Raw genomic sequence first — 27,645 nt, forward strand, 5'->3', positions numbered from 1 at the left:
GTCACATGACTGGAAACCTCAAGGCTCAGATCACGAAGAAGGTCAAGTTATGATATGCAAATTGTATCTGTCTACTAGCCTGTTACCTGTTTTTTGGCTTGGATTTGAACTAAAAACTTGAAATTATGTTCCAGATGTTAATACTGTTTGCTTAACATTTCTTAATCCTGACTAAAAACGTGTTCAAGTAAGTGACACAAAACAGGCTGTATTGATATTGATGTTTTAAAGGCCTAGAAAAGAAGCACATGTCTGCCTTCATATAGACATATTAGTCTGAACAGGTTTCATGTGAATGATCACACACACCCAAAAGAGCACACACACTCCGTGACTCAGCTCTGCTCAGCTGTCTGTATGTATTATTCAGATTCAAAACGTCAGCATCGCTGCAGTCTCTATTTTTAAGCACTTTGCCTTCATTCTGGGAATGACGAAAGAAGGGTGGGACCGCCAGAGGGAGAGCTAACACATGACAACACGGGACTCAATAGTTAGGTACAAATATGAAATTCAATAAGAAAATATAAATAAATATAAATATAAATAATATAATATAAATATAAGAAATATAATATAGAAAGAATAAGAAAGGGAGGGTTTTGTACATTGCCCCTCCCCCGATGTCTCGTCTGGTCTACCATGTGACTGTCTGCAGAGGACTGATAAAGACCAGGGATGATTAATTGGCCATCTTATTAATACAAGGAATCACTCTCCCCCTAAATACATATATGCAATACACTGACTGTCTCTTCCACTGCACAAATCCTCTGCAGCATAAACCTTTAAGCAGTTCAACTGTGAAGAGGCCCCCGCTGCCCCCTACTGGCAGACATCAGAAATAAAAGCATCTTCAGGAACAACACCTTTATCTATATATTGCCTCTCTCCAAGTAATTTCTATCTATTCCCCCATCCATCTATTCAGTTCACCTGACCTGCATGTCTTCACACCCCAAAACATCACTTCTACCTTTATTAATCGATGTCTTAGTATATATTTAATTATGGCTGTTGCTCGCAGCTTAACTATAAACCCAAGCAATTTCATCAGCATCAACTGGGCAGGTTGTGGCAGGTGAATTTAGTAGTTAAAACAAAAAAAGTACAAGGAAATATATCAATAGAAATCAGCGATGATACAAGAGGTAAGAAAAAAAGACAGGCTTGTGGATAATGCACATTCATCATCTCAGATCTGTGTGTGTGACATTCAGCAGTGTCAGACTTTACCTGGGTACGCTGGTCAGGTAGGTCAGCACGTTGTGAAACTCTCCGTTCGTGATCTCTCCAAACGCAGGGAATTCTGGGAATACAATGACGGGGCTGCCGGTATCCCCTCTTCCTCCTAGAAAACAAAAAAACAACAGAAACATTGATACCTTTTGCGTGAATATACAAAATGACATAACAATGTTTTGCGCCCTTGGGGATGTTGCATTTCAGTGCAGTGCTCAAAAGATATGACGGTATAATAACTGAGGCAACAATAAAACCATTTGAGCTGATAATAACTTTCATGCTGTCAGTCGCCGTGTCAGGGGCCAAGGAGAGGTCTCTTGATTTATTACAGGAGGAATAAAAGGGAATAATCACTGAGTGAAGGACACTGTGGCCACATGGGGGCGCTGATGCTTAAGCTGTGGGGTATGTAAGTGCTCTCGAATTTGAAAGTACACAACCTGGGAAAAAATCGGCCTCTTCCTTCAGACTTCCTTCCAGAGCCCCTCCTCCAACACGCACGAACGAGCACATGACCAATGAGGGCACGAGATTGTGCACAGGCAGGTAGGCCATCCAGTTATTTTAGTCGGGCCGGCTCAGACGATTGGTCGTTCTTTTTACAGTACTACGGCTTACTATCGGATGTTAAGAGCATTCCATGGAATATAACCAAAAGTGTTTCTGAAATAAATTACATACCCCACCTTTAAGTCTGGAAACTGAACAGAAAGGAAACGTCTATCATATAAAAAGGATTTAAACTTAAACACTTCTATATTCAAGCAAATGGAAGAAGCCTGTAGTTTGAGATACAATTATTTTCTTCCAATACAGATGCATTTCTTATTTTTAAATATTGAGGTTTTAAGAGAAACTCTCAGGTGAAATAATAAAACAAAAACTGTTCTTAAATTTGAATACAATTGTGTTTCCATTTCTGAAGCTGATGGAGGAAATGCGTTTTGAGGTTCTTTAATAAAATGATTTTAAAACGAACATGGATGGAATGATGAGTGATTTGGCGTTTTCTGAAATGCTGTTGTGTTTTCTGAAATGCTGTAGTGCTCTGTCAGCGCATGTGTCTGGAATATAAATCTGACAGCCTTTTCTTGTCTCATCGCTATAGCAACAGCAAGTGCATGGTCATGGTTTCAGCGTCTGCGTGGATGTTTTTCTGCAAAATGGTTCCCTGAGTCTGCTGCAGCCACAAGGTCACCTCAGACACACAGAGCTCTAATACTACTGTAGGACTGGATCATAACTGTGACAAATGTCTGGCTGTGAAACATGCCTCAAATATCTGGGAATAAAACACAAATACGTATTTTATCATAAGCTTGATAGATACAAAGGCAGTGAGAGAAATATGGATTAGGAAACAGCAGCAAGAAGACACACTAACGGCGAAGAGGAAAAGGAGGAAGGTTACATTTGAATAGCAAAGCATAACTGCCAGGAGAAAACGGTTCAGAGAGGTTACATATAAATGATTCCTCAGGTGGCAGAGATGACGGATGATAAGTGGTGTGTGTGGTAATTAAGAAATAAAACGACAGACAGCAGCTGAGATGGGAAACGCTAATCCCCAATTGCCCACAAAGACAGAAAGATGGAGAAGACATGAATAAGTTTCACCTGAAAGGATGGCAAACTGCTTCTTGAGGTCGGAGGTGATGTCAGCCGCTCGGAGGGGACTGCTGTCCAGCTGCATGATCTCATCTGGAGGAAACAGAGAAAGGATAATATTAGTGACATCAGATATGCTGAAAATGTACAGTATGGAAAGGGTAGATGCGGCTTACTATTATTTCCATTATCGATGAATCTGCCAGATGTTTTATAGCTTATGGGTTTGGTTGACATGTCTGAAAATAGTGAAAACAGTCCATCCCGTTCCATAAAGTCCAGGGGGATGTCTTTATATAAATGGCGTTGTTTTGTCAGCCCCAAACCTAGATATTCAGTTATTTATGAAATAAAACTGAGAAAAGCAGGAAATCTAGCTAATCTTTTCACGTAAAATTACTTTGGAAATAATTGTATTTAAATGTATTAGTAGGTTTATTATTTATTGCTAACCAAATGTATTACTAATTTAGTTAACAATTCTTGTTATGTCGACTAATTGTTGCAGCGCTAGTCTGTTTAAGTACAATGTTTTTTGTTTTTGTTTCATTTGGCACTTTCCACCCAAAACTACATTCATTCTGTAGAAAGACAGCATTCAAACTAAATAAAAAGGGGAGTTGTGATTACTGGGGACTTGCATACAGCATTGATAAATTAACAGTCTTTATGGTCCCCTCACTCCACCTTCAGCAGCTCTCCACCCCCCCTAAGTCTCCCCTTCATGAGGATTAAAATAATCAGATGTAAGGTTCACTGCCCCAGTAGGAGATGGAGATGGCATTAGAAGTCGAGCTAACAGACTGTACACCTCTATAAATCATATAAACAGCATTAAACGATGCACAGAAGTATCTTTCCAGTGTGCTTTAAGTGGTCATACAAAGCACAAAGAGAGATATTTAGTCAGACAAAATGAATGTGGAAAAGTAGGTTACACTGAAAACAGCTGTCTCTGCCAGCTGCTGAGCCTCATGAATATGCAGAAAACATAGAGAGCCTCCCTACAATATGTAGCATATGCACTGATGTAAATATGAGGAACCTTTCAGCTTTGTTTCCTGAATGAAATTGGGCAACATTTCAACTTGAAATGAGATCTGTGGAGTGAGGGGCAAAACAGATCAATACAGAAACATTGGCACGAGTACAGTTACTACTACTGCTTCGCTATGTGTTTCTGTGTAACATCTCTGGCATATATAGCCTACAGTGTAATCAAGCTTAAAATATCAAATAAACACATAAAAACACACGTCTTTCACTGGATTCACACCGCCTAACCCAAAATATATTAACAAAACACGTTTCACAAGGCTCTTTAAATCCCTAAAGACAACATTATCTGCTTCATGTCTCTTTGAACTGAACCGCTGTCCGTGAGCAGTTTAAAACAGAGACGTCACAGCGAGAGGCCTGAGGGAAATGAAAGATATCCGGCTCATTGTGGTCAGATACTGTCGTGAGAAGCTGCTGGAAGGTGAAGTCGTTTTCAGTATCAATCCTTGGGGCATTTTGTTGAGCAAACATTTGTGTGAAAATGGCGGTTATCAGGGCAACCTGAAAAACAATTCCTCAGTTACTGGCCACATCTGCCCAGCGGATGTTTAAATGTGCTACGAATGATATATGCAGCCAAAAGTAACCCTGTAATTAAAGCTAAAAGAACACATATAGTTTAGAGCCATAAAAACATGAAGCGTGGCCACTTCAGCTTTTCATTACTTTCCCATTTTCTGAATTAAAGCACTTCCACTCCACCAAAATGCCCAGGGCTGGAGAGCTTTCGTTTTTCCTGCATGCCCATTTTAGCATCTGCATAATTGAATTCGATGTAGTTCAGTTTGAAAGCGCTGAATGCATAACATACAGGTGGAAATGATGGAACAACAACAACAATGCAGGGTCATCCAGTGAGCAGAAAAGCCAGCGGATTACAGGAAGGGAGTTTCTTGCAGTGACGGCCTGCAATGGCACAGCTAAGACAGGTAAGGCAAAGTAGTAGAGGACAATATTGACTTTTCATCCCACCCTTACTTTATTTGCTCCATTTTCCTTACACACATTATACAGATAAACAACAAGATATTCCCACGCTGTGTAGAGTTGTTCTGTGTGGATTAAAGGTCTTTCTAGTTTTATTTGTAGCGCTCATAACTATTAGTGTTCAAAACGTATTATGTTTGTATGTAACTTTAGAGCAAGTGCTTACATCCCCCCTCTTTAATTCCCATTACTAAAAAGCCATTACAAATATGTTTCTGTCCTTATAACTAAATATGAAATCATTGGACTTTTTCTCTTGGCTACAGAACTTTAGTGTACGGTTTATTAATATTTTGATTTGATTTAGATTTGATATATATTATTAATCCCTCGTGGGGAAATTGTTTCTCTGCATTTGACCCATCCTAGTGTTAGGAGCAGTGGGCTGCCATTTTGAACAGCGCCCGGGGCAGTGTAGGGAACGGTGCCTTGCTCAGGGACACCTCGGTAGCACTTGGTCTTGCCGGGACTTGAACTGGTGACCTTCCAGTTGCCAAGCCAAGTCCCTATCGACTTCGCCACCACCGCCCATAATAGTGTAAAGATAACAAGTCTCGAGGAAATCACGAACTCCCCTGTCAGGCACCTAGATTAATGATAAACAAATATAATTTCTAAAATAAATAATAATTATAATAATAGGAATAAATGATATAATTAAAATAAATAACATACAATGTTTGAAGATTATATAGTTCTAAAATTGCAGCTTTGTCATATCAACAAGTCAGATATCAGCAGACTGAACCCACACTGGAGCGCTAGTGGCTAAACATTATGAATGAGCTCATTGAAAGAAGCCAGCGACTATTTTATGAAACAATAATACCGATTATGATGGAGCTAGTAGCGATAATACATAAACGTACATTTAGCTACCACTACGCTATGGAGCAAGTTTCGTCGTAAGCAACGTTGCTTTTTCTACAGAACACCGAAAGAAGGCCGTATATAGTGGGGTACACAATGCTTTAAGGTAGGGCTGCACAGTTCATCAAAGTGTAATCCAAATCTCAATAAGGCTATTGCAGGAGGCGCAGTATTTGGTTGAAGCTAAATATGGTAAATTATGTGAATGAACAGTATTGCGGTCTTTCAGATAGGTCTCGCCTTCGAATCAATACAAATCTTGTTGGTAGAGATCCTTTTAAAAAACGTAATCCCACTATTATCATATATGTCGATGTTGGATTATAACAATGATGTAATAATGCTCATTCCCATTAATATCGTGAATCATATCGCGATTGCAGATCAGAAAAAAGCAATTGCAATTTATTACTACTACTTCAAAGCTACCTCGACAGTTATCAAACACATGCTGAATTTAAGAGCATGCTTACTAGCTTCCCCACAGCTTATGACACTGTCTGAATATATCATTGTCATCTGATTGGCTGTTATATTTCATGTCATTACACTCTTTAAAAGCAAAAATTAAGATAAGAAGAATTCAGGAAATACTACTCCTTCATACGGCTTCTTAGCATAAAGTAACTCGTCGCAACTTTACATTTTATAAATACACAGTACGACTCTACCTGTTTGACACACCTGTCCTGTGACACCAGGCAAATTCGTCCCACTCAATCCGGTCTCATATTAACTGGAGCTCAATCCATCTTGTAGTTTAACATAATATCCATTACCGTTATGACTGTTGTTGTCGTCTTTATACTTTATGTTATTATGACTGACTGTTTCTTCACAGGCACAGCCCTTTTGCTCTAAACCCTCCTCTGACTCCAGTTGAAATAAACCAACGAGTCTCGCTGTTAACTCTTTGTTTGACAACGAGCCCTATCAGGTGACTTAGCCTCAGGGTGTTAGTACACTGACATTCATTGCTTGCTTTATATCTATCCCTCTCTCTCTCTCTCTCTCTTACACACAAAACCACAACACACACACACACAAACAGTTTAAGGACAGGATTCAATCAAGTGTGGCTTTCCTGCTATGGCCATTTCCAATCTCCTACTTCCTTTAAACCAGAGACCAGCTGGTGGCATGTCTGTTGTGTCAAAACAGCATCAATCAAAGGTTTTAGCTGCTCAGGGGACTTAAAGCACCACTCCAGTGTCTTAGCCAGAGTAAGCCCATTTACTACAACTTTCTGACACATGTCATTGCCGTTACACATTTCAAAGAGCATGCCACATAATGTTAGATTGATTTCCAAACTACCATTAAACGTCAAGACTGTTGCACAATACTCACATTAAGTAACATTCCATTGAATGTACAATGAGTAGGTTTTGATTTGTAAACACAACATTGAATTGGCTCCCCCCGTCTCAAAGAGGGTAATGGTGCACACCAGCAGGCGAAAGCTATACAGGATTCACTCTCAACTTGGAAGGAGCTTTATCCAGTTGGCGGTTTGCCTCTCTGTATTTGCATTTTCCCATTTTCTTATCTTCCTGTTGGGTGCGTGCTTACAATCTGGCACGTGGTCAGTACGTTTTATAGAGCTCAAACCCTAGAAACTTTAAGTATGATGATTGACAGGGATTATTTTTCTATGAATGTATCCATTTTCTTCTAGGAAAATCCTACTCCCTGTGCCTTCAGATTTGGCAGATGCTATTGTCTAAAAGCAATTTCTAAAAAGTGCATTAATAGAAACAAGAGTTCAGTATCCAGAACAGGAAGTGGAAATAAGAAACTGTGAGTAAACAACTAATGAGGAACAAGTCAGTAACTACCTGATAATGGATGAATTGTTTAGAGCAGGGGTTCTCAAAGTGCGGCCCGCGGGCCAATGGCGGCCCTCGGAAATGTTTCTGGCGGCCCGCGATAGTTAATGTGACACGCTGAAATGCATGCGTTATATTTTAATCCTCCATGGTTGTATCTAGTAAGAATTAGAATGGAATTTAAGAATGGTAAAACTGCGCCCCCTGGGTTGTCATTCCTAAATTATGAATGACAGCTTGTGGAAAGTTTGCTAGACTACTGGTTTCATGGCAACTAGGCATCTCGCGAGTTGCGGTAATTGGTTAGTACAATAAAGAAAGGATTTGTTTTGGAATTATTTTGTGTTCTGTTTTTTCTTGGGCGGCCCTCAATCCAATATTGGGTACCTCAATTGGCCCTCACTCATCAAAACTTTGAGAACCCCTGGTTTAGAGGTAGCTGCTGAGTATTTATGAGAAGAGGACTATATGCACAGCAGTAGGTAATAATGAGTTAGTGAAGAACGTCACAACAACACTGAAGCGGGTGGTTTCAAATCCCGCATGGCAGCAGGAGACCTCTCAGTTTGACGCACAGATTACACTTTTCTACCACGCCAAGGAACACAGACACACACCGACAGACACGTTATGTATCGTAAATGTTACAGATAAACAGGCCGATTCTCAAATTGGATTTAAATCTTGTTAACTAATGGTGTCCTGAAGTGCCATTCAATCAAACTCTCTTCAACTGGAATGCCTATGTTTGTATATGGCAAATGGCTCATCTATTATAAATGAATAGCCCACCAGTAGCTGCACACATGATTGATCGCGCAGCCTCATGCACTGTGCCAGTTTCTATCATCATTACTTATTTGAGAAACATTATTTGACTTTAGAAGCAAAGCAGTTTAGTTTAGAGTGACCTATAGGTAAAATGGTAACTCATTTGACTCTTTCTCTTTGTACTTTTTCCAATGTCACAGTGAACAGATATTGATCAACTGTTTGACTGATATTGGATGAGACCATTTTCTATTCTTCTTTTCTTTCAATTCAACCTCAAGCAAGGGCGTGTGCACCAGAACAAAACGAGTGTAAATGAGACTTGATAAATGACCAACGTATCTTTGATGCTGCCATTTTAATAATGACCAGCCTGAGGACACTAAACTGCAACTGTCTAGCCACCTGCAGAGCGCTCACACGATCCTCATAGACGCAAGTTCACACAGAAACCTCCATCAGTTTCCACGTTTTGACCCAGCCTCACTCACTCAGACAGCCACACCTTGCCCCAAGCAACTCCCACACGTATCAAACCCACCCCCCACCCAGGTCAGCAATAGCTGTACTTTGTTTCCAGAGTGAGGCTATTCCGTTACTGAAAATCCCCTCGTGGAAGATGCAGGAATCCAGTTTCAGTCACTTTTTGGTCACTTTTCTGTCTCTCCAGTCTTTTCTGTTCTCGCAGTAGAATACAATTGTTAACAGCCCTCAGCCAATAGAATGAGGGCAGATACTAGTTTCTCTAAGATAAGAAACCGGACAATCAGCAAGTATCAATGATGTCACCAGAATCTTATAAAGAACAGGGAGGTATAGGTTAAGAATGTTTATGTTATCAATGCAATATTGTCCAGGAAGTGGCCTATATGCAAATCAGTCTGTGTTCATTGATACACACAGGTTACTTCCTCTCAACAGGAAAACAACAAGTATGAAGCTTGTTGATGGGGTCTCACATCTCGCATTTGTTTTCGAAAATATTTGCCGTTTTAACCTTGAAATAAAGACGACGTAAAAACGTGACCTATTTTCTGGTGTACAAACTAGATAATACAACACTTACACACCATGGACAAACACATCACCAACATTTCCTAGATACACACACGTAAACATACATAAAGCCCCCGCTGGTTGAGAAGCTAATCTTCTTTATAAGGCTTATCGGTGGGGATTAGCGTGCACTCACGCTCACGTTTGTGGGCGAAGAGTCAAACGTTAGTGGGTCACAGTCACACACCTGGACTGCCTGACTCCACTGACACAGATTACACTGGACTACAGCAGAAGCCCAACACTTTGGTGCAACAGGCCAAATACTCCCAAACTTTGTCCAACGAAACAAAAAGTATAGCTTGTTTAACCAGCTGCTGTTGAGCTTGTTCCATCAAGATAACTCCGCCAGCAAAAGTGTGTTTACTGTCCTTATCTGAAGGTATTCAGATAATATCCTATACTTAGGCTACTGTATGTATTGGACAGGTCCGAGTTTCAGTGCAAAAGGACAGGGGACAGAAAGGTCTCCCATAAACAGAGAGGGGGGAGGGCAGCAAGTTGGAGTAAGGGGCTTACAGTCATGGTCATGGAGGGGGATGACAACAACAAAGCACTAAATAGGACTGAGCAGTGGCAGATGAGTGCTTATAATATCAGGGATGGGGCTTAACAGGGGCAACGGTTAAGACAGTGGGTTAACAATTGTACAGCAGGATTTGGTTTGTGATCAGGAAAAACAAAATATAAACAAGTTGTAAAACAGCAAATCAACACGTGGAAATTGAATGAAATATGTATAGCCAACAAACTAATACATCCTTCCAAAAAGATATAAAAGACAAACAAGGTTTTTTTTCAGCAAATCCTGTTCAATAACATAAATTCCTCTACCCATTGCTCTGTCTAAATATAGTGCAGTAATACATAGGGTTGTCCTCGACATACATTTAAGTCGACTAACACAATCTTAAATGCTTGATTAGTTGATTTAATCGACAGAACTGTCAAACCAAGTTTCTCAGAAATGATCATGCAATAGCACCACTTTAATTCTTGTGTTTACCGGAGATGGGCATCATTCAAATCTTCAAAGGACCAAAACGACTTATCAACTAAGAGGTGGCTGGCCGAAATGTGTTATTCTTGATTGAAATATGTGCAAGATCCCCACATACGTACAAGGGATGGGAATTTGAAAGCAAATGTATCTTCGAATATTCGACCCCCCAAAAAACGGTTAACCGGTTAACCAAAATGTACATGTCCTATATAAAAAAATAAAAAAAATTCTGACTTTTGTTACCGAATTTTTTTTCCAGTAATTTTTGGAAACAAATACATACATGTTCAAATAAGTGTAGAAACCAAGTCGAATTTTTCAAATGTATTGAACTGGTGATCACAGTTTGACAGCCATAGGCCCACCTACAGCTTTCATGTGCGGGATTCACAATCAGCCCAGCTGTAGAGAAGACCCTCTCAGCTGGTTGCGGGTATAGCAAGGTATAGCATGTATATTTAAGTTTAATTTGGCATAGTTTGACCTCTACACCGCACTCACTAACCTGGTCGAAATATTTCCACACATTACTCCTTTTTGACACCATGTCTGTTGTGTAGGACTCTTCTTAGAGTGTAAATAATTACCGGACGACTGGTAAAATATGTTGAATACCAGCAAAAATCTCTCCAGTCAAAATGTCTATGTACTTTGCCGCCACACACGGTTGCCAAGCAGCGCTTATTGTTGTTTAGGCTGGCCACTCATGTGTTGCGAGTGTTGACCAGTCTATGGTGTTGACAGGGGGCGGGTGAGCACGCTCATGAACCTCGCAATGGCTGCGGAGCGCATTTGAGCCACATTTGGGCCTAAGATGAGGTTTGAGGTTTGAATCTGCGTGATTTGCATGTAGGGAGGGGCAGCAGCCATATCATTGTCTAGAACTAGCTAGATCTGATGGATTTGGACATAAACGCGAGTGAAGTATAACCGGACGCGCGAGAGAGAGAGAGAGATCAGCACGCAAAACACACCTTTAGACGTCACCTAACACATTTAGCTATGGCACTGTCGTATATATATATATACATTGAATTATTCAATTTGCGAATATGTAATCAAATTAGGCATCCCTCCCAAAAAAGAAAAAAAAAATTAATACAAATATTCATAACTCATATTCGAATACATGAATAATTTCGAATATTCGATTAATCGTTCCCATCCCTAATACGTACAAACAGCATGACAAAGATGAAGCATCTCTCATTTACAGAATCTATTGAGCTACTTCTTCCACTTTTTGTAGCTTTAAAAAAAGTCATAACAAATGGACATCAAAGAAGAAGAAAATACCAACTTCACGTGAAACTGCACAGTAAAATAGGGTGACCATTTCAATGAGGACAAAGAAAGCAACTACTATGTTTTCCCAATCCTTACTCTTGCTGAGAACACGGGCAGAGGGCAGGTGGAAACAAACAGTAGAGTGTAGGGAGACAATGTCGGTAAAGATAACATAGTGTAACTGAAGACTGCATCAATGGCAGTGTGCCACATCAACAGAAAAGATAAGAGAAAATGATAAATAATTGGACACCTACCACACAGCCAGTGGCAGCAGCGAGAAAATCTGTAGTATCTTTCCACCTCCTCCAGAGAGATGCGTACATGACCCCCACCCTCCTCTACCGGCCACAAACACACATCCAACGACCCCTCCATCTCTTCTTCCTTCACGTCTTCATTCTGATCATCAATCTCGTCTCTTTTCTCTGCTTCAGTCTCCGTTGACCCTGAATCAGCCTCCGCCTCACCTTCCTCTGAAGTTTGACTTCCTCCATCTCCTCCTTTACTTCCCTCTTTTTGTCCAACGTTTTTAAACACACCATCCGTGTGTCCTGTAGTTCCACTCCAGTCCAGCGCCTCTATTTCAGAGTGTTCTGCTGAGCCTGCACTTACAGAAAAACTCCCATCCACTTTAAAGCCAATCCCAGAGTCTTCCTCGACATCCTCTTCCATCAAGAAGCCTGCATCTTCTCTCTTCTCTCCCCCCATCCTGATGTCCAAGTCTACGTCTTGCTCACTCCTCTTCTGGGACACTTCCATGCAGCTTTGCAAAACAAGATATCACTGTCACTCCACCGCTCTCATTCTGAGTCCACCTGTCACCAGACTGCAGATCTATCCTCCCGCTCTACCGGCTGCAGGACGTCACTCAGTAACCGCGTGGACTTCCTACGGCAACCTCAGGTTACCTTCCCTGTAGACAAAAGCGACAGTGTAGCACTCAACCCCACCTTCCTTGTTCACCCAGCGACCCTTTCCCCTCCCCTAACAAAAAGACAATTACCTGACCCCTCCCGTTTGAATAGCAACGTCTCCAACCTGCGAATGAATGACTTAGTCTGACCTACAAACAAGGGCTCCAGTTTTGACAATAAGAGAGAAACAGGACAAAGTAAAGCATGCTTGGTTCTGTCATGTTGTGTCAGTGGTAAAACTGCAGCGCTCATTTACCTAGGCCAACAAAACTCTCGCTCCTCGTCCGCCTTATCTCAGGAGATGTGGACCACGAGTACAAAGCCTCCATTCTGACCAGCCCATTCAAACACTGCCTGCGTCCCCATTTAACCATTCACAGACTGTATCCATTCACAGCCCCTATTCTTGTTTACAAAAGAGCCCATTCTTACAACTTTACTGAAAGACTTAATTCTGAGGAGAGCTCTCAAAGAACGACACTGTTTCTTCACAGAATGTGGCAATTTGAACTCAATTTAATGAGTTATGTAAAATATATATTTCAGTCAAAACAAGCCAATCGACACCATTCTGCCTCATACTTCTCCATTATCTAATACAAGTTAAGTGTGGGGATATGCTATGGAAAGAGATGTTGATTGTGTGCACATGTATATCTGGCTGCATGTGTGTGTGCTTGGGTATCATTAATTTGCGTGTGTGTGTTGGTGGGGGTTGTGTTTAACACGCGTTTGCTTTATACGCAAGGGCAAGCACGAGGTTATCAGAGTCATAAACCTTGAGAGATAAACACAAGAGCTATTAGGGTTCGGACTGCGCAGCGGGTCGAACAAAGAGACGGGTCGCAGATCAACTCGCAGTCTGAGCCTAATTTAGACACACTGACTCGTTGTGTCGTCGCATTAAGCCAGGGGGATTGCCAAGACTGAAAGCAACTAGTGTATCGAATGTGCTTTGACTCTAGCTTATTGACTCGTAACTATGCAAGTCAACAACAATATTCAGTCAGTGCAAAAGGAAAATATGTTTAACATAACAGAACACAATGATTCTCACTGCCAGATGATTGCCGTATTATAGTTTGATTGATTATGTCCGCCCGGTTAAAAGGGTGGAATCCAGTTTTTAAAGCCTGTTGTTGATCCAAGCTGCTGGGATCTGAGTTCATATCTAAAACTGGATCCCCTGGTCCTAAATTATTTTTGTTTATATAGCCCTTAAAAGCGGGTTTGTCCCTCTCTGTAGAACACTCTCTACGTTTGTATCGTTAATCAAACGTAACCCAGCATTGCAACAGAGAGAAGTCCAACCGGCTAAACAAAGCAAAATGACCACAAATTGGTACAATTGCATTTAAAACAAACACTTGAGGGACTGAAATGTTTTTCCAGACATCCTAGGTTATTTTCAAAACAACAGAGTTTCATTTGGGCTTCTTCTAAAATCACTTGTCACTAAAGAATCAGCTGTACGTAGAAGAACTGGCAGATCAATATCATTGTGTGCGTAACCTACAATGCACGCAAACACAAAACATTCTGAAAATACTTATTACATTAAAAAACGATTCCTTTTCTTACAGATGTTCTTATGGAATCACTATCGGTTCAAAAACAAAAAACGCTTAACACAAAAACATAGTTCCTCTTAAATGAATTCTCCTCATGGCTAATGACTTTAACAGAGCTGGGAGACATGGACGCAGAGCCTGAAACCAAGCAGCCAGAGGTACAGACGAGCGAAGCAGATAAGAAAAGTACACATATGTTCATATCTGCACACACACACACACACACACACACACACACACACACACACACACACACACACACACACACACACACACACACACACACACACACACACACACACACACACACACACACACACACACACACACACACACACACACACACACACACACACACACACACACACACACACACACACACACACACACACACACACACACACACACACACACACACACACACACACACACACACACACACACACACACACACACACACTCCATAATCCATAATGCCAGGCACAGCTATAGATCTGAACATGTAGCGACCTTCATCCAAAACAAACATAGGCTGCATGTACAACCCCACGGGGAGACACATATAGGAGGCTTTCACATACATTGTGTCAGCAAGCTATAGGAAAATAGCTTACACAGACGGATACAAGGTCAGATGTTCATGCACTCACAAAAATACACATGCAGTCTACCCGCACCGAGAGCCACAACAAATACCATCCATACATCTCCCGACTCACGTGGCTTAAGAGGGACCATCGGCATCCCGCTATCCCATTGAGGAGCACTCATGCTGGCCTTCCTCACCATGCTTCCCCCCTTGAATGTTAGTCAAACGTTGCAAATGTCCTTTTTTATGCAGTGGAAAAAAACCAAGGTCTCGAAGTGGCAACGATCGGGCTGACAGGAAGCCAACTTAGCAGCTGTAATCAGCAGTTCCCACTCCTTTGCACCAGCTCGTGCGCTTGGAAGCTGCCGTGTGTTGCAATTTCGGCATTTTCCGAAGAATCCGTAGCTGCTATGGAAATAAATATAACCACAGCTGCAGAGTATGTTGGAAACTGAAGTGGCAGTTTAAGCTGCTCAGTCACGCACTCTCTCACACAGACACACACTGCACAAAGACACAGGCCAGTGGGGAACAAGGGAAGCCCACAGGAAACACTGTGTGAGGCTCTGGGCGAGATGCCCTGCAGAACTCTTAACTAAGGAATACCACACACACACACACACACACACACACACACACACACACACACACACACACACACACACACACACACACACACACACACACACACACACACACACACACACACACACACACACACACACACACACACACACACACACACACACACACACACACACACACACACACACACACACACACACACACACACACACACACACACACACACACACACACACACACACACACACACACACACACACACACACACACACACACACACACATTAAGTCTTCTGAACATTACGAAGTTGCACCCAGAAACACACTCTTCCTCTCTCGACCTTACCATCCCAGTCTCTCGAGGAGTTCCTGCGGCTGGCAGGGTTGAAAGGGAAAGGAGATCCGAGTCCAGAGATGTCCAGGTTCTGGATCAGATGACTGAGGCGGTTTACGATCCGGTACGATGCCTCACCCCCCTCCCTCAGAAACTCATGCAGAGACATGAGAGCCGGCCGCTGGTCTCACACACTCAAACACACTCTGTCATCCAGAGACCCCTCGCTGCACCTGCAGAGCGCCGCTGCACACTCTAAGAGACTCCAAGTCGCAGGCATGGGAAGAACCTTGTTTTGCTGGAACGTGCCGGGTCACACAGAATCTGTGAGGAGATGTCAGCATTAACGACACACAAGGTGTTTCTGCTGCAGTGCCACATTGGGGACTCGAGCTGAGTCACTGTCTGCACGACCTCTAAAACAAACACTGTCGGTGAGAATGGGCCCCGCTCTGCTCCAACACACACTCTGATGCATACCCTGTCGCAAGTGCATCTATTGAGAGTAGCATAGGATTCCAAGGAAGGATAGGAAGGTAGGAGGGGAGGATGGTGGGGGGGAGAGGCTGGAGCAGAGGGCAGCCGGTGGAGCACAAATCCCCTTCTGCTGCTCAGGCTAATTATATTCCCCTACTCCTTAACTAATCTGTCTTTTCCCTCCCTCTTCCTCTCCATGGATTCTGTCATGCACTCACTCCCGGGGGAACGTTACAAAACGTCCAACACTTAAACTTAGTGGTGGACATAAACAGCTCGGGGTGTGTCAGAGACGGAGGTGGAGGAGCAGACATGGAGAGTGGAAGAGTTTGCTGGTAGGCGTCTGTGTGGTCAAAGCTGGCGAGCAAAAGGCTGCTTGCACTTTATTTGCTTCGAATAGAGATGAGAGGAGTGGACTCTCACACATACTGATGAGGAGACTGCAGGGGGACGAGACACACACCAGCAGCCTTCTACCCTTAACCCTTCATCTCACTGTGCCCCCCCCCCTCTCTACGGTTGCCCTGTTAATCAGGTCTGATCCCTCGTGTGTGGAATCACCCATCTCCTGTGTCTGTGAGTTACTACATTTCTGTTTGCTCACACTTCAAATGCAAGTGTACCAGCCTAGGAAGACACACATATATGCAAGTGCACAACAGTGTATTAGTTTTGCATGAAATCCACAAAGACCATGACTAAGAATCTACAGCTGAGTGAGGCTGTTCTTTGCGCTAACATCACCATCTACACAGTGACGAATATTAATAATAATAAACTGATATTTACTATCATAGCATTTTGTTAGCATGCAGACATTTGTAAATGAATAAAGCTAAGGCTGATAAAGTGTTTGCCCTCATATTGCCTACATGCTGTATTCTGTGAAATTGTGTGTTGTGCAAATGTAAATTATAATGTTATTTCTGGTATTGTGACATCCATAAACTATATACAGTATGGTCCACTATAAGAAGTGAAATAACTGGAGGCATTTAAAACGAAGCTTTGAAATGAGAACAAATCAAAAATATAAAATACATATAGCCTGTCCTCCCTAAAATGCAATCAAAAATCCTTTATGATCGCATTACTTGAGCGGGCTTCGCTACTGGGGTCTCGGACCACAGCAGACTGAATGAACCCCTGACCTCAAGTTAAAAAGAAACCTGACACTCACATTATGGTAACAAAAAAGTCTTACAAAGATCGGATTTATAAGCAGCCTTCTGCTTTCTTTCAAAAACAATGCAACAGGGAAGCTTATGATCAATGATCAATAACCAATGACTGAGATCAAATAGCAAACATAAAGTTATGAGACAGCTGGGATGCCTGAAGCTCGGACACTTTTATTACATTACATGTCACTTGTTAGACGCTTTTATCCAAAGCGACTTACCGTACTTTTCGGACTATAAAGCGCACCTGCATATAAACCGCAGCAGCTAAATTGTCCGTCTGTCTTGCTCTCGTTCTGTCTCTCGGTTCCACTTTTACTTTGGCGCGCTACCTGTCGAGACGCAGCGTCCACACTACAGCTCCAAAAATAGCTTGGAGCTGGGCGTGTCTGGAGCTTGGGGATTTTATTCAAGCAACACGACCAACAACCAATCACATGAATCTCCCGCCCCCGACATACAAAGCAAAAACCCCCGGGGATTTTATGCGAGCAATATATATATAAACTCCCCAAACAGGCGAAAACCTACCAGTTCCCCCCACTGCCTCTGCCACCTCCCTCCATGCCTGGTTCCTCCGGTTTGTGTCCCGGTAGGTGAAGAGGGTCTGGTCATACAAAACCGGGTGATTGCTACGGTGATAGTTAGTTTCTCCTCCGACTTTTTTTGAAATATAGAAATGAACGGCGGGATATCTCTCCCAGCTTAGACGCGGTTTGATTGGCTGGCGCTTCAGCTGTCAGATTTTGGGAAACGGGATTTGATTGGCTGGCGCTGGCTACTCCGGCGTCCAGGCGACCAGAAGTTGAACATTGTTCAACTTCTGGTCGCCTGGGTCGCCTGAGACGCCTCGCTCTGCTACCCACAATTCAGTTCGGCGAAAAAGCGCGGCTACGTGACGTCACCCCATTGAAAGTGAATGGGCAGCTTGGAGCTGCTTGGAGCTTTCGACGCTGTAGTGTAGACGGGCCGTCACTCTTTTCGCTTAGAGGTGGCGGGCGCGGACCGGTCATAGAGCCCATAGTGTTAAAGGTGGTTAATTGTACCTGTAAAATCCATAGATTTAGGAGGTTCCCTAGTGGCCGTTAGCTGTACAAAAAAAATGGGGGAAAAAGTCGCGGCTTATAGTCCGAAAAGTACGGTACATACATTCAGTACTGTGGGCAATCCCCACAGGAGCAATTTGGAGTGAAGTGTCTCAGGGACACAACGACATGCTGACTGCAGTGGGACTCGAACTTGCTACCCCCTGATTCAAAGTCCAGCACACTATCCACCGAGCCACAGCACCTCCATTAACCTCATCTTCTGCTAATACAGAACTATACTCTCACACACAAGCAGAGAGGTGTGAACACATACTAACCATTTGCAGCATATAAAAAAAAATACAAACTCCAACACATAATACGCTAGGTCACTATTACTGACTGATAAATAAAATAGCCGCTTCTGGCATCAGTTAAACACATTTCTTCTGGAAAAGCTGAGACCTGTGACTGCCTGAACTGGATGTGTCTGTTTAAATCAACTGGAAGTAGGTCAAAAGCCCGGTTAGAGTCGGGGAGAGGAGAAACTGCCCGTGAGAAGGGCTGCAAGTACAATAAATTAACACATAAATAGATACATTTCACTGATTCATCTGCAATCTAAGTTAAAAAGTATTTGTTTTCACTCCAGAGCTTCGCTTGCATCATATTTTGTAGCCACACATACACTGTCATACGGGTGGCAATGTTGGTCATGTGGTTAACTTTTTTGGTTCAAGCTGAAATATCTCAGAAACTATTAGAACAATTAACATGAACTTTTGTATGGATATATTTTGTTCCCAGAAGATGAAAAATACAGGTTGGTGATCCCGTCTTTTCCTGTAGCGCCACTAGCAGGTACATTTTCGCTTTTCAAGGGAAACTACAGCGACCAGGAAATTATTATTTTCCTTAGCACCACTGGGAGGTTTTTGTAAACAGCTATTTATTGAATTACATTTGGTACATTTTTATAATCCCCTAAGGATATATTGGAACCATTTTGGAGTCCCTTGACTTGTCATCTTATCAGGATAACATCGTTTTCTCCAATACTAATGTTTAATCCTTAAAACATGTTAAAAATGTAAATCCCATGAACCTTAGCTGTACTCCTTTAGTGATAATTAGCCAATGTTAGCATGCTAAGATGTAAATTAGACGGTGAAGATTGTAAATATTACATGTGCTAGTTATTTATTTATGTGAAATAAGGAAATGCACATTCTTTTTGACCGAGCAAAGATAAGCTTGGCTTCACAGTTCTGCCCACTCACTGCTGACAGATGGCCCCACTGATAGATGGATGTATCAGTGGGGTCATGATACAGTCAGCTACAGTGTGGGATAGAAATAGATCTTGCCGATTTTATATTAGATTGAGGATATTGCATGTACAGTTATGTTTATAGCACATCACTGCCAGTCTGAAACCAGGAGCTAAAGTATTCTCTGGGGAAAGGGTTTTCTGTTTCCTGCAGAAACACCTCTTTGGCAGCTCAGGAGAAGCAGTGTGTCATATTAGTCAAAGCTAAATTATGTTCATCCTCAGTTAACTTTGTTTCCCTGAATCTCTCTTTTCCTCACTCTCCCTTCCTCTTTGCTGTCTACTATGATTAAGTCTGTACTCTGAGCCGATTGCTGCTCTCGTCCTCCTGTCGCAGCACATTCCCTCTCAAACGCATAGCTGCCACTGAGTGCAATGTCTGAAAATATAAAGTATAATGCCAGGCACTTCATTCCTGTACATGTAAAGTGAAAAATATGAACTTTTTTTTAAATCATGCTTGAGATTCAGCTAAGAATTAACATTCATATCTGTATTTCTTTCAGTTGCATTCCTCTTGCTTTGGCATGGTCATAACCTTCTCCACCCACTCACTCACTGCAGCCATACTTTCACTATCTGGTGAAGGAGGAGGCAACTGGAGTCCACTGTGCTGAATGTATCATTGCAGCATGAGCCTCGCCATCATCGACATAACAAATATATGCAGAAGTTAAATGGACAGTCGTTGACAGTATAAGCGTATTAAAGACCTTTTTCCTCTTCTCTCTCCATACAGTTGCTACAAATACAGAACATAAATAATGAGATGCAAACTACAATGTCACATGGGCAGCTGTGTGTTCTCTCAATGCAACCACCATCACTGATATCCAATGAAACAAGGTCGGTGTGTGTGTGCGTGTGTGCGTGCGTGCGTGCGTGCGTGCGTGTGTGTGTGTGTGTGTGTGTGTGTGCCCATGCATGCTTGTTAAATGTAGTTGTGTGCAGGCAGTGAGTGGATTAAATGAGATTTCTATAAATGGATGAAAGGAGAAAGGAAGCAAACACCAGCGATATGACTCCTATCACTCAATTGCTAATCTAAGTGGCCTTAGTTTGGTAAAGGAGAAAAATCTGTTAAATCACGAAGCTGCAGGAGAAACGTCAGGACATCATATCTGCAGCCTGGAAATGGGTTCTAGTGTCAGGGTCAGAAAAAGATTTCTTCTTACATGACTGCGTAATGAATTTTTACTGCAGTCAGATATAAAAAAAAGCCTAAAATGTTTTCCTGAAGCCACTTTGACCGCTCGGAGAGAATATGAAAGGACAGGCTACATGCTAAGTAACAGTCTAGGGTAACAGTAGGGAAAGGACGATATGTGATGGGATAACTGATGGGTGGAGTAATGAGGAAGAGTATCCATGAGGCCCATGAGGGAGAGCATCACAACACAAATCATCCTGTCTGCAGCCTGTGTGTTGGTACATGGCTGTCATCCACATCAGATTCAATGCAATCAAACATTTTGAATCTGGCAGCATTACAAATAATTTCTGTTATTATTAATTTATATTATACGACTCAATATCACATTTTCCTTGCAGACATAAACTGTTCAATCATAACATGCGACGCACACACAGCTTAAGGCCAAACACCCCCTAGCTGGAGGCAGACACAGCATGAACAGCAGACACACAATGTTTTCCTAATTGACACGATGATACAGCATTTTCCTTTACAAACCCACGCTTCACCCTTTATTTGGCCTAAAATCAATCAAAATAGAGATACAATGTCGTCTCTTATTGTAGCTGAATCCAGATTATGATTTCAGCTGTATCTGCTTGATATCAATGTCTGCAATCAAGAATAAATGACTATAGTTGGTGTTGAGTGTGTTGTCACCCACCTATGCTCCGAGTGACAGTCCTCAGTCTCTCCAGCAGCTCCCCAACGCCCATCTCTTCTGTCTTCATCCACAGGATCATCCTCCAAAGGGACAGCGGTAACCCAGCTGCCCAGCCAAAGGACACATTTGTAGGAAAACGAGACAGCTTGCCTGCTTTTCTCACTGAATGGTGAAGAGGAGAGCGGATGATGCTGAAGAGGAAGGGAGAGGGGAGACTGTTGCGATGGCAAGCCCAGCCGAGCAGAAGGGAAGAGGGGGATGCTGCAGGGTAATCTAGCCCGGGATTTAACTGCCTGGTTGCCTTTTGCAACACACGGATGCTGGAGGAGAGAGATGTGCGAGAGAGGGGGTGTGTGCAGCTCAGAGGTGCTGGGATGCTTGTGAGAAAAGGATGCTTTCGAGGATGCATCGGAGTCGGATGAGGGGATGATGATGCTGAAGCTGCTGTCACAGCCCCGGCTGCAGTGACGAGTTCTCAGCAGAGGGATGCAGAGCTCAGGACGCCGGTGATGGAGATGGGGAGGAGGAGGAGCAGGGGGCACATGCATGCCTCAGCGTCAGCACACATGATGGTGCGAACCTGTACAGACCTGGGAGACACAGAGGGGGAGGGGAAGTGAAGGTCATCGATGCAGTTTCACACACATGGCTGATCCAATAGCGACACTCAGTGTGGAGACAAGGCATGTGTGGATGGAACATTTACTTCTGTAGAGATAGTGCTGCTAGTCATGTACAATTGCTGGTGCTGCGTTGCCACCATGTGACAACACTTGGTCATTACAGTTGGGTAACTTCCCAAAAGGCCAAATGATGCATTTTACTAAACTGCAATGACTGTTTATTTTTCACTGAATGAAGGTTCAACTCTTTTGGGTATCACTGTTAAGGTTTTTGCTAAATTACACCACTTTACACAGACTAACACATGTGTCAACCTAAAAGGGCACTGTTAAGGATATAAGGTATACAAGTACCAGATGTTAAGCTATTTGCCCGAATAAATGACAGTAGTAAATGAAACTTGATAAGATTGTATTGTTTACAAAACACATTTATTGTATTATTGCAGGTTATCTATAGCCAATGTAGATTATTGGTTTTTGGTTTGTGATCATAGCATTTATAAAAAATATCAGAATCAGTGCCAACACAACACAGCTCAACAGACAATCCACATAATTAGCCTAACCGTCTGCAATTTCCATAGGAATATATGAAAATATAATCTGTATACAAACAAATCAGCACTGTCTGTTGCTGTAACTGTCCCAGTCAGCACTCAGTCCAAACGCTAGTATTTAAAAATATTTTTAATTAATGTTTTTGCCAAAAATTCACAGCACACAACAAACTCTCACACCTACACAACACCTACAAAATACAGACACACAAAGAGAGTAAAGCACCATTTTCAACAAAGATGCAACCCCCATAAAATCTGAATTTAAATGGAAAGCTATCAAATGGTGAGGAGAGTCACTAAAGTGTACCAAAAGTGTGTTGGGATAGCATCACGTACTCCACTGCTGGCATTATTTATAGCTTATTAAAACGTTGTTTTATAAAAAGAAATGTAAATGAAATGTTATCGAAGGAAGTGTATTAACTATGAGTTAGTTAGCATTAGCTAGATCTCGCAGGCTAAGCAATTGACCGTTTGCCAATATGGCGAAAGGAATGTAACCAAATAACACACCATAAAATGTTACCAAACATTGCGTTGCGTGAGCTACATCAAAATAGTATTTTCTCACCCAGTAAATGTGTAACCTGAAAGATGTATCCCCTTTTCTGGTGGGAGCTGGTGTAAAGGTAAATTGACATTATTGTCAGGCCTTTGTCTAAAAGGCAACATTCTAGAAACTCTCATTACCGACATGTTGGAAACCGGAAGTCTGAAGAGAGGGGACTGCTGTTGTGCACACATATTGCATAATGTTACACTTTAATTAATCTCTTTATAAATATATGTGTGCATATATTTGTCAGAACAATGGTTTCTCAAATTGAACATTCTATCCTCTTGACTTTCATTTTGAAATGTTAACTTTTACTTCCGGTATACCGGTCTGCTTTGCTTACATTACATTTTAAGAAACACATATTTGTACTGCATTCCAAATAGAACATATTTTTAACATACATTTAACAACAACTAAAAAATGAATAATATAGTAATGATAAATCATAAGGTCCCTTGTGCCTACATAAATAAATAAAAATCCATAACTGTGCGAGTCTGTTCTTTCTAACAAATCACTTATGTGAAGATATTATCCAGTTACAGGAAATTCCCAACGAACAATTTATTGAGATATGTGTTGTGATCCATGATAAAATCCTCATCCCATCTGTTGTGTCTGAAAGAATACAGAATATGACAATAATTAGGCCTATAGAACATTAACAAGGAGAAGTGTTTTCAATCTTTCTTTATTACAAGCATAATGACAATACAGTGCTTTGCCGTCGTGTGCTACAGACAGGCTGGCAAAAAGTGAACTTTTAATATCTTTATCCAAAAAAATAAGTAAATTCTCAAAACCTGTTTAGTAATACAAACAGTGCTGTACTGAAGGTATGCTATGAGGCGTGCTGCTCAGAGCACATCAGTCAACATTTCAGACATTTGCCAAGCTCAGGAGTGACGAGATGAGCACCTGCTGTCCTGCTGATGGACTTAGAAAAAGCAGTTTGACATTCTGATCAGCAGTAAAAGGCTGGTGCGATAAAACCCATTTGAGACAGAGGCTACAGACAGTCCGTTCCTAGTCAAGTTATTTGGTCACTTTTTTTTCTCACCCACTACATTCTTCTTAGAAAAATAACTTGTGAGGAAGAGTGAACACTTATAAACCCCAGTCCACAGATATCTGTTGTAGAAAGTGCAGTGTGTAGACCTATAAGTAAATCTCCAATGAATCATATAACGTATATGTTGCTCTAATTTTGGTTTGAACACACATTCTAACAGAGTTGAAATATAGTCTTCTCTCTGGGATACACAAGTAACAAAATAAATATTCACAATGGACAAAACAAAAATGACAAGTAGAAGAGAAAAACTGAGCTGTGGAGGACTCAGATAAACTGTGTGTAAAGAATGACTCCAAAGAATTCCCCATTAAATAAAATAAAGTAATATAGACCTTATACTGTAGCTATAGTGGTACGATTGGTATGTGTGACATGTAGAAAATGTCTGAAACAGTATGGCAACAGCACAGTGAGGTGGGACACTGCATACCAAGCACCAAGGCCCTTCTAATAATCTACTGAGGTCAGGACGTTGAGCCCCCCCAAGTTCAAACACTTGTAGAGGCGTGTGGGCTTTAAATAAAAACTGAGACAAATCCAGACCTCCAATCAAACTGATATATTATCTGTGCCCCAGTAAAAAAATACTGAACAATTATTTTTTAAATCTATACATGTTGGCAGATGGTGATGTGTATGAAAATAAACTGTATAAACATACAAAAATGCTTCGTAATCTGACATTCAAGACTTCGCGAGTCCGTCACTTGCTGTGCAACACGACAGATATGCTTTGGACCAAGCGGACTTTAGAGGATGTTAGAAATGCAGAAAAGGGGTTCATCCATTATGAGCTACAATCGTCAGCTGGAGGACATGATGGATAAATCAGTTCGACATTCTAGTGATTTGATTGTGACATCGCCGATTCAAGTCTCCCTCCTACTCACAACAGTCTAATATAACACCCTATCTCACTATAATATCCATACATCAACAGTGACCATCAATACTTTTAGAATATAGAACAAAAACTCATGGATAATGCAACACAGAGATAAAACCCTTATAAGGGGACAACATAACATTAGCATTCTTACAGTACATTTTTCTTAACAAATAGCATGGCAGCAAACACACAAGCACAATGCAACATAGACTCGAGGAATAGATAAATAAAGTAGTGGGCTGCTGTTGTTACCCTTAACGGCCACATGAGGGCAGGAGTGGGTACAGTGTGCTCATTCTTGGGAGAAAGAAAATAATGTTGAGATATGGTTTATGATGAATGTTGTTTGGGACGAAGGACGATAAAGGAAAAACAGAGAAGAAGAAGAGCAGATCAGCATGCAGCAGGGAGATCCGACATGCTACACTGGTAGATAATAAAGTGGACACACTTGTGAGAGAAAAATAAAAACAATAACGGACACACTGTACCAGACATGTATGCCCTCTAAATCCCCCGTCCACTCACACAACAAACTGGACATATAATCCACAAGAAATGTATGAATTAAGGCAGGGCGGCGAGACTACTGCACATCCCTCTTCAGATTTCCCCAGTGTCTCTCCCTTTAGCTGATGTGTGTGTGTGTGTGTGTGTGTGTGTGTGTGTGTGTGTGTGTGTGTGTGTGTGTGTGTGTGTGTGTGTGTGTGTGTGTGTGTGTGTGTGTGTAAGGCTTTGTAATACACCACTTGTTTTTTTAAAAACCTTTCTCCTTTGGCTCCTAGCCTGCTGCTGTGTGGCTACCTGTAAGGCAAAGGTGTGTCACGTACAAACATACGGTAACAGGCAAATATCATGCGTACACTCGCGCACATGCACACTCACGCACACCTAAAGGGCTGAGCTTGACGGCTGCCCCTAACTTGGCCAGACTACTGTACATATATGTTTTTTAAACAAACATTCACAAAGAAGCAAAAAGGACACAAAAGTGGAGGAACAGGCAAGAACCGAAAATAAGAACGAGGAATATAAAAAGGCCTGTTGACACGTTAAAACAGGACAGCTCCTTGGTGCATGAAACAATGCACCTCTGCACAAGTTCCCCTTTTGTTCTTAGACTTTTTCAAGTAAGATTGTGGGTAGGAACTTTGAGGCGACTTGGGGATGACACTGAATAAAAAAATAGTTAACAAAGTATGAAGATGAGGCGTCAGGGCTGTAATATATAAAGGGTTGTTCACTCAGGTGTAGCCCAGAAAATGCACACGGTGAACTCAGCATGGAGGTTGACGTGTGTGTGAACATGTTTATGTTTTGCTCGATAAATCCTCGCTGCTTGAGACACAGACCTTGGTCGCACATCCTGCTACGTTTCAGCCCATCAGAGCCTGGTTCACACAGAGGTCTCCGGCCCTGGAGCGTAGTAGGCGAATCCCGCCCCTGATAGACGGAGCATGTAGGGGCTGAGAGGGCGCAGGTCTGCCCCTCCACCCTCTGTCAAGTGCACCAGTAGTTTCTGGGGAAGGGGATCAGACCTGCGCAGCGACAGCACCTGTGCAGCGGCCAGGTGGAGGCGGGATGAGTCTGTGCTCGCGCCTTTGCAGGACAGAGGAGAGGACAGTGGAGTCGACTCGGCCACGACAGCCACCGACAGCTTCTCGTGATCCTGCAGAGAGATAGAGGACAAGTTAGCACAAGGTAATTCAAAACACATGAATAATTGGAAAAGGAAATCAAAAGAAAGAATTGCTTCATGCAGATTATATCAGAGAAAATATGAGTAACAACAGATGTGAGACGGCTCAATCTTCTATCTAACAGCAGGCTTACATTTAGAAATGTTAAAAAGGTTTGTTTTATTCATCCAGATACAACTGCAACTTCATTACTTTAATTATTGTTTGAACTGTAGATTACTTTCCAGATACATGTCAAGGTATCTTTTAATAACTTGTTTTGTCACTCCAAATGATATGTAGTTTAAGACCCAGGAAATCTTCTTAAGTAAGAGGCTGAAAACTGCCTTTTTCTCAAAAATAATTGTTGAAATAAACTATCCATTATCAAAATAGTAGGCAATTATTTGATGCTCAATTATGTGTGCTCAATTAATCAATAAGTAGACTAATTGTTGCAGCTTAATATCCAGATGCTTAGTTAAAAAGTATTAATGACTCCCTGTTATGGACTCTTGAAACACATTTACTGAACGAACAGTAAAAAAGAAAATAAATTAAGTGTAAAAACTGGACATAATTGACTGATCCATGATGAGAAACCCTCTGAAAATGTTCATTATGATTGGTAGTTGTGTTAGATTAAACATGCATGAAATCAAGACAAAATTC

The 27,645-nt window shown here is 41.8% G+C and overlaps 2 protein-coding genes across 4 annotated transcripts in view; both read right to left on the reverse strand.

The window, feature by feature from the left end:
- Window positions 1-23,419, reverse strand: part of LOC117466447 (guanine nucleotide exchange factor DBS-like) — an 85,885-nt gene extending 62,466 nt beyond the window's left edge. The window contains exons 1-4 of one of the 2 annotated variants that reach the window (XM_034109671.2): window positions 23,343-23,419; window positions 21,586-22,175; window positions 2,863-2,946; window positions 1,237-1,351 (exon numbers count right to left, since the gene is read on the reverse strand). In XM_034109671.2, the coding sequence (XP_033965562.1) occupies window positions 1,237-1,351; window positions 2,863-2,946; window positions 21,586-21,994 (608 nt within the window). In that variant the 5' untranslated portion in view covers window positions 21,995-22,175; window positions 23,343-23,419. Of the gene's footprint in view, window positions 1-1,236; window positions 1,352-2,862; window positions 2,947-14,922; window positions 15,234-21,585; window positions 22,176-23,342 lie in introns of those variants that run through there. The other variant, XM_034109672.2, reaches the window with a different exon arrangement.
- A 586-nt stretch (window positions 23,420-24,005) lies between these two features.
- Window positions 24,006-27,645, reverse strand: part of LOC117467021 (phospholipid-transporting ATPase IH-like) — a 43,614-nt gene continuing 39,974 nt past the window's right edge. For both annotated transcript variants that reach the window (XM_034110574.2, XM_071207065.1), the window contains exon 30: window positions 24,006-26,963. In XM_034110574.2, the coding sequence (XP_033966465.1) occupies window positions 26,691-26,963 (273 nt within the window). In that variant the 3' untranslated portion in view covers window positions 24,006-26,690. The remainder of the gene's footprint in view (window positions 26,964-27,645) is intronic.

The sequence above is a fragment of the Pseudochaenichthys georgianus genome, chromosome 21 (genome assembly GCF_902827115.2).
Source record: "Pseudochaenichthys georgianus chromosome 21, fPseGeo1.2, whole genome shotgun sequence".
NCBI classification, from domain to species: Eukaryota; Metazoa; Chordata; class Actinopteri; order Perciformes; family Channichthyidae; genus Pseudochaenichthys; species Pseudochaenichthys georgianus.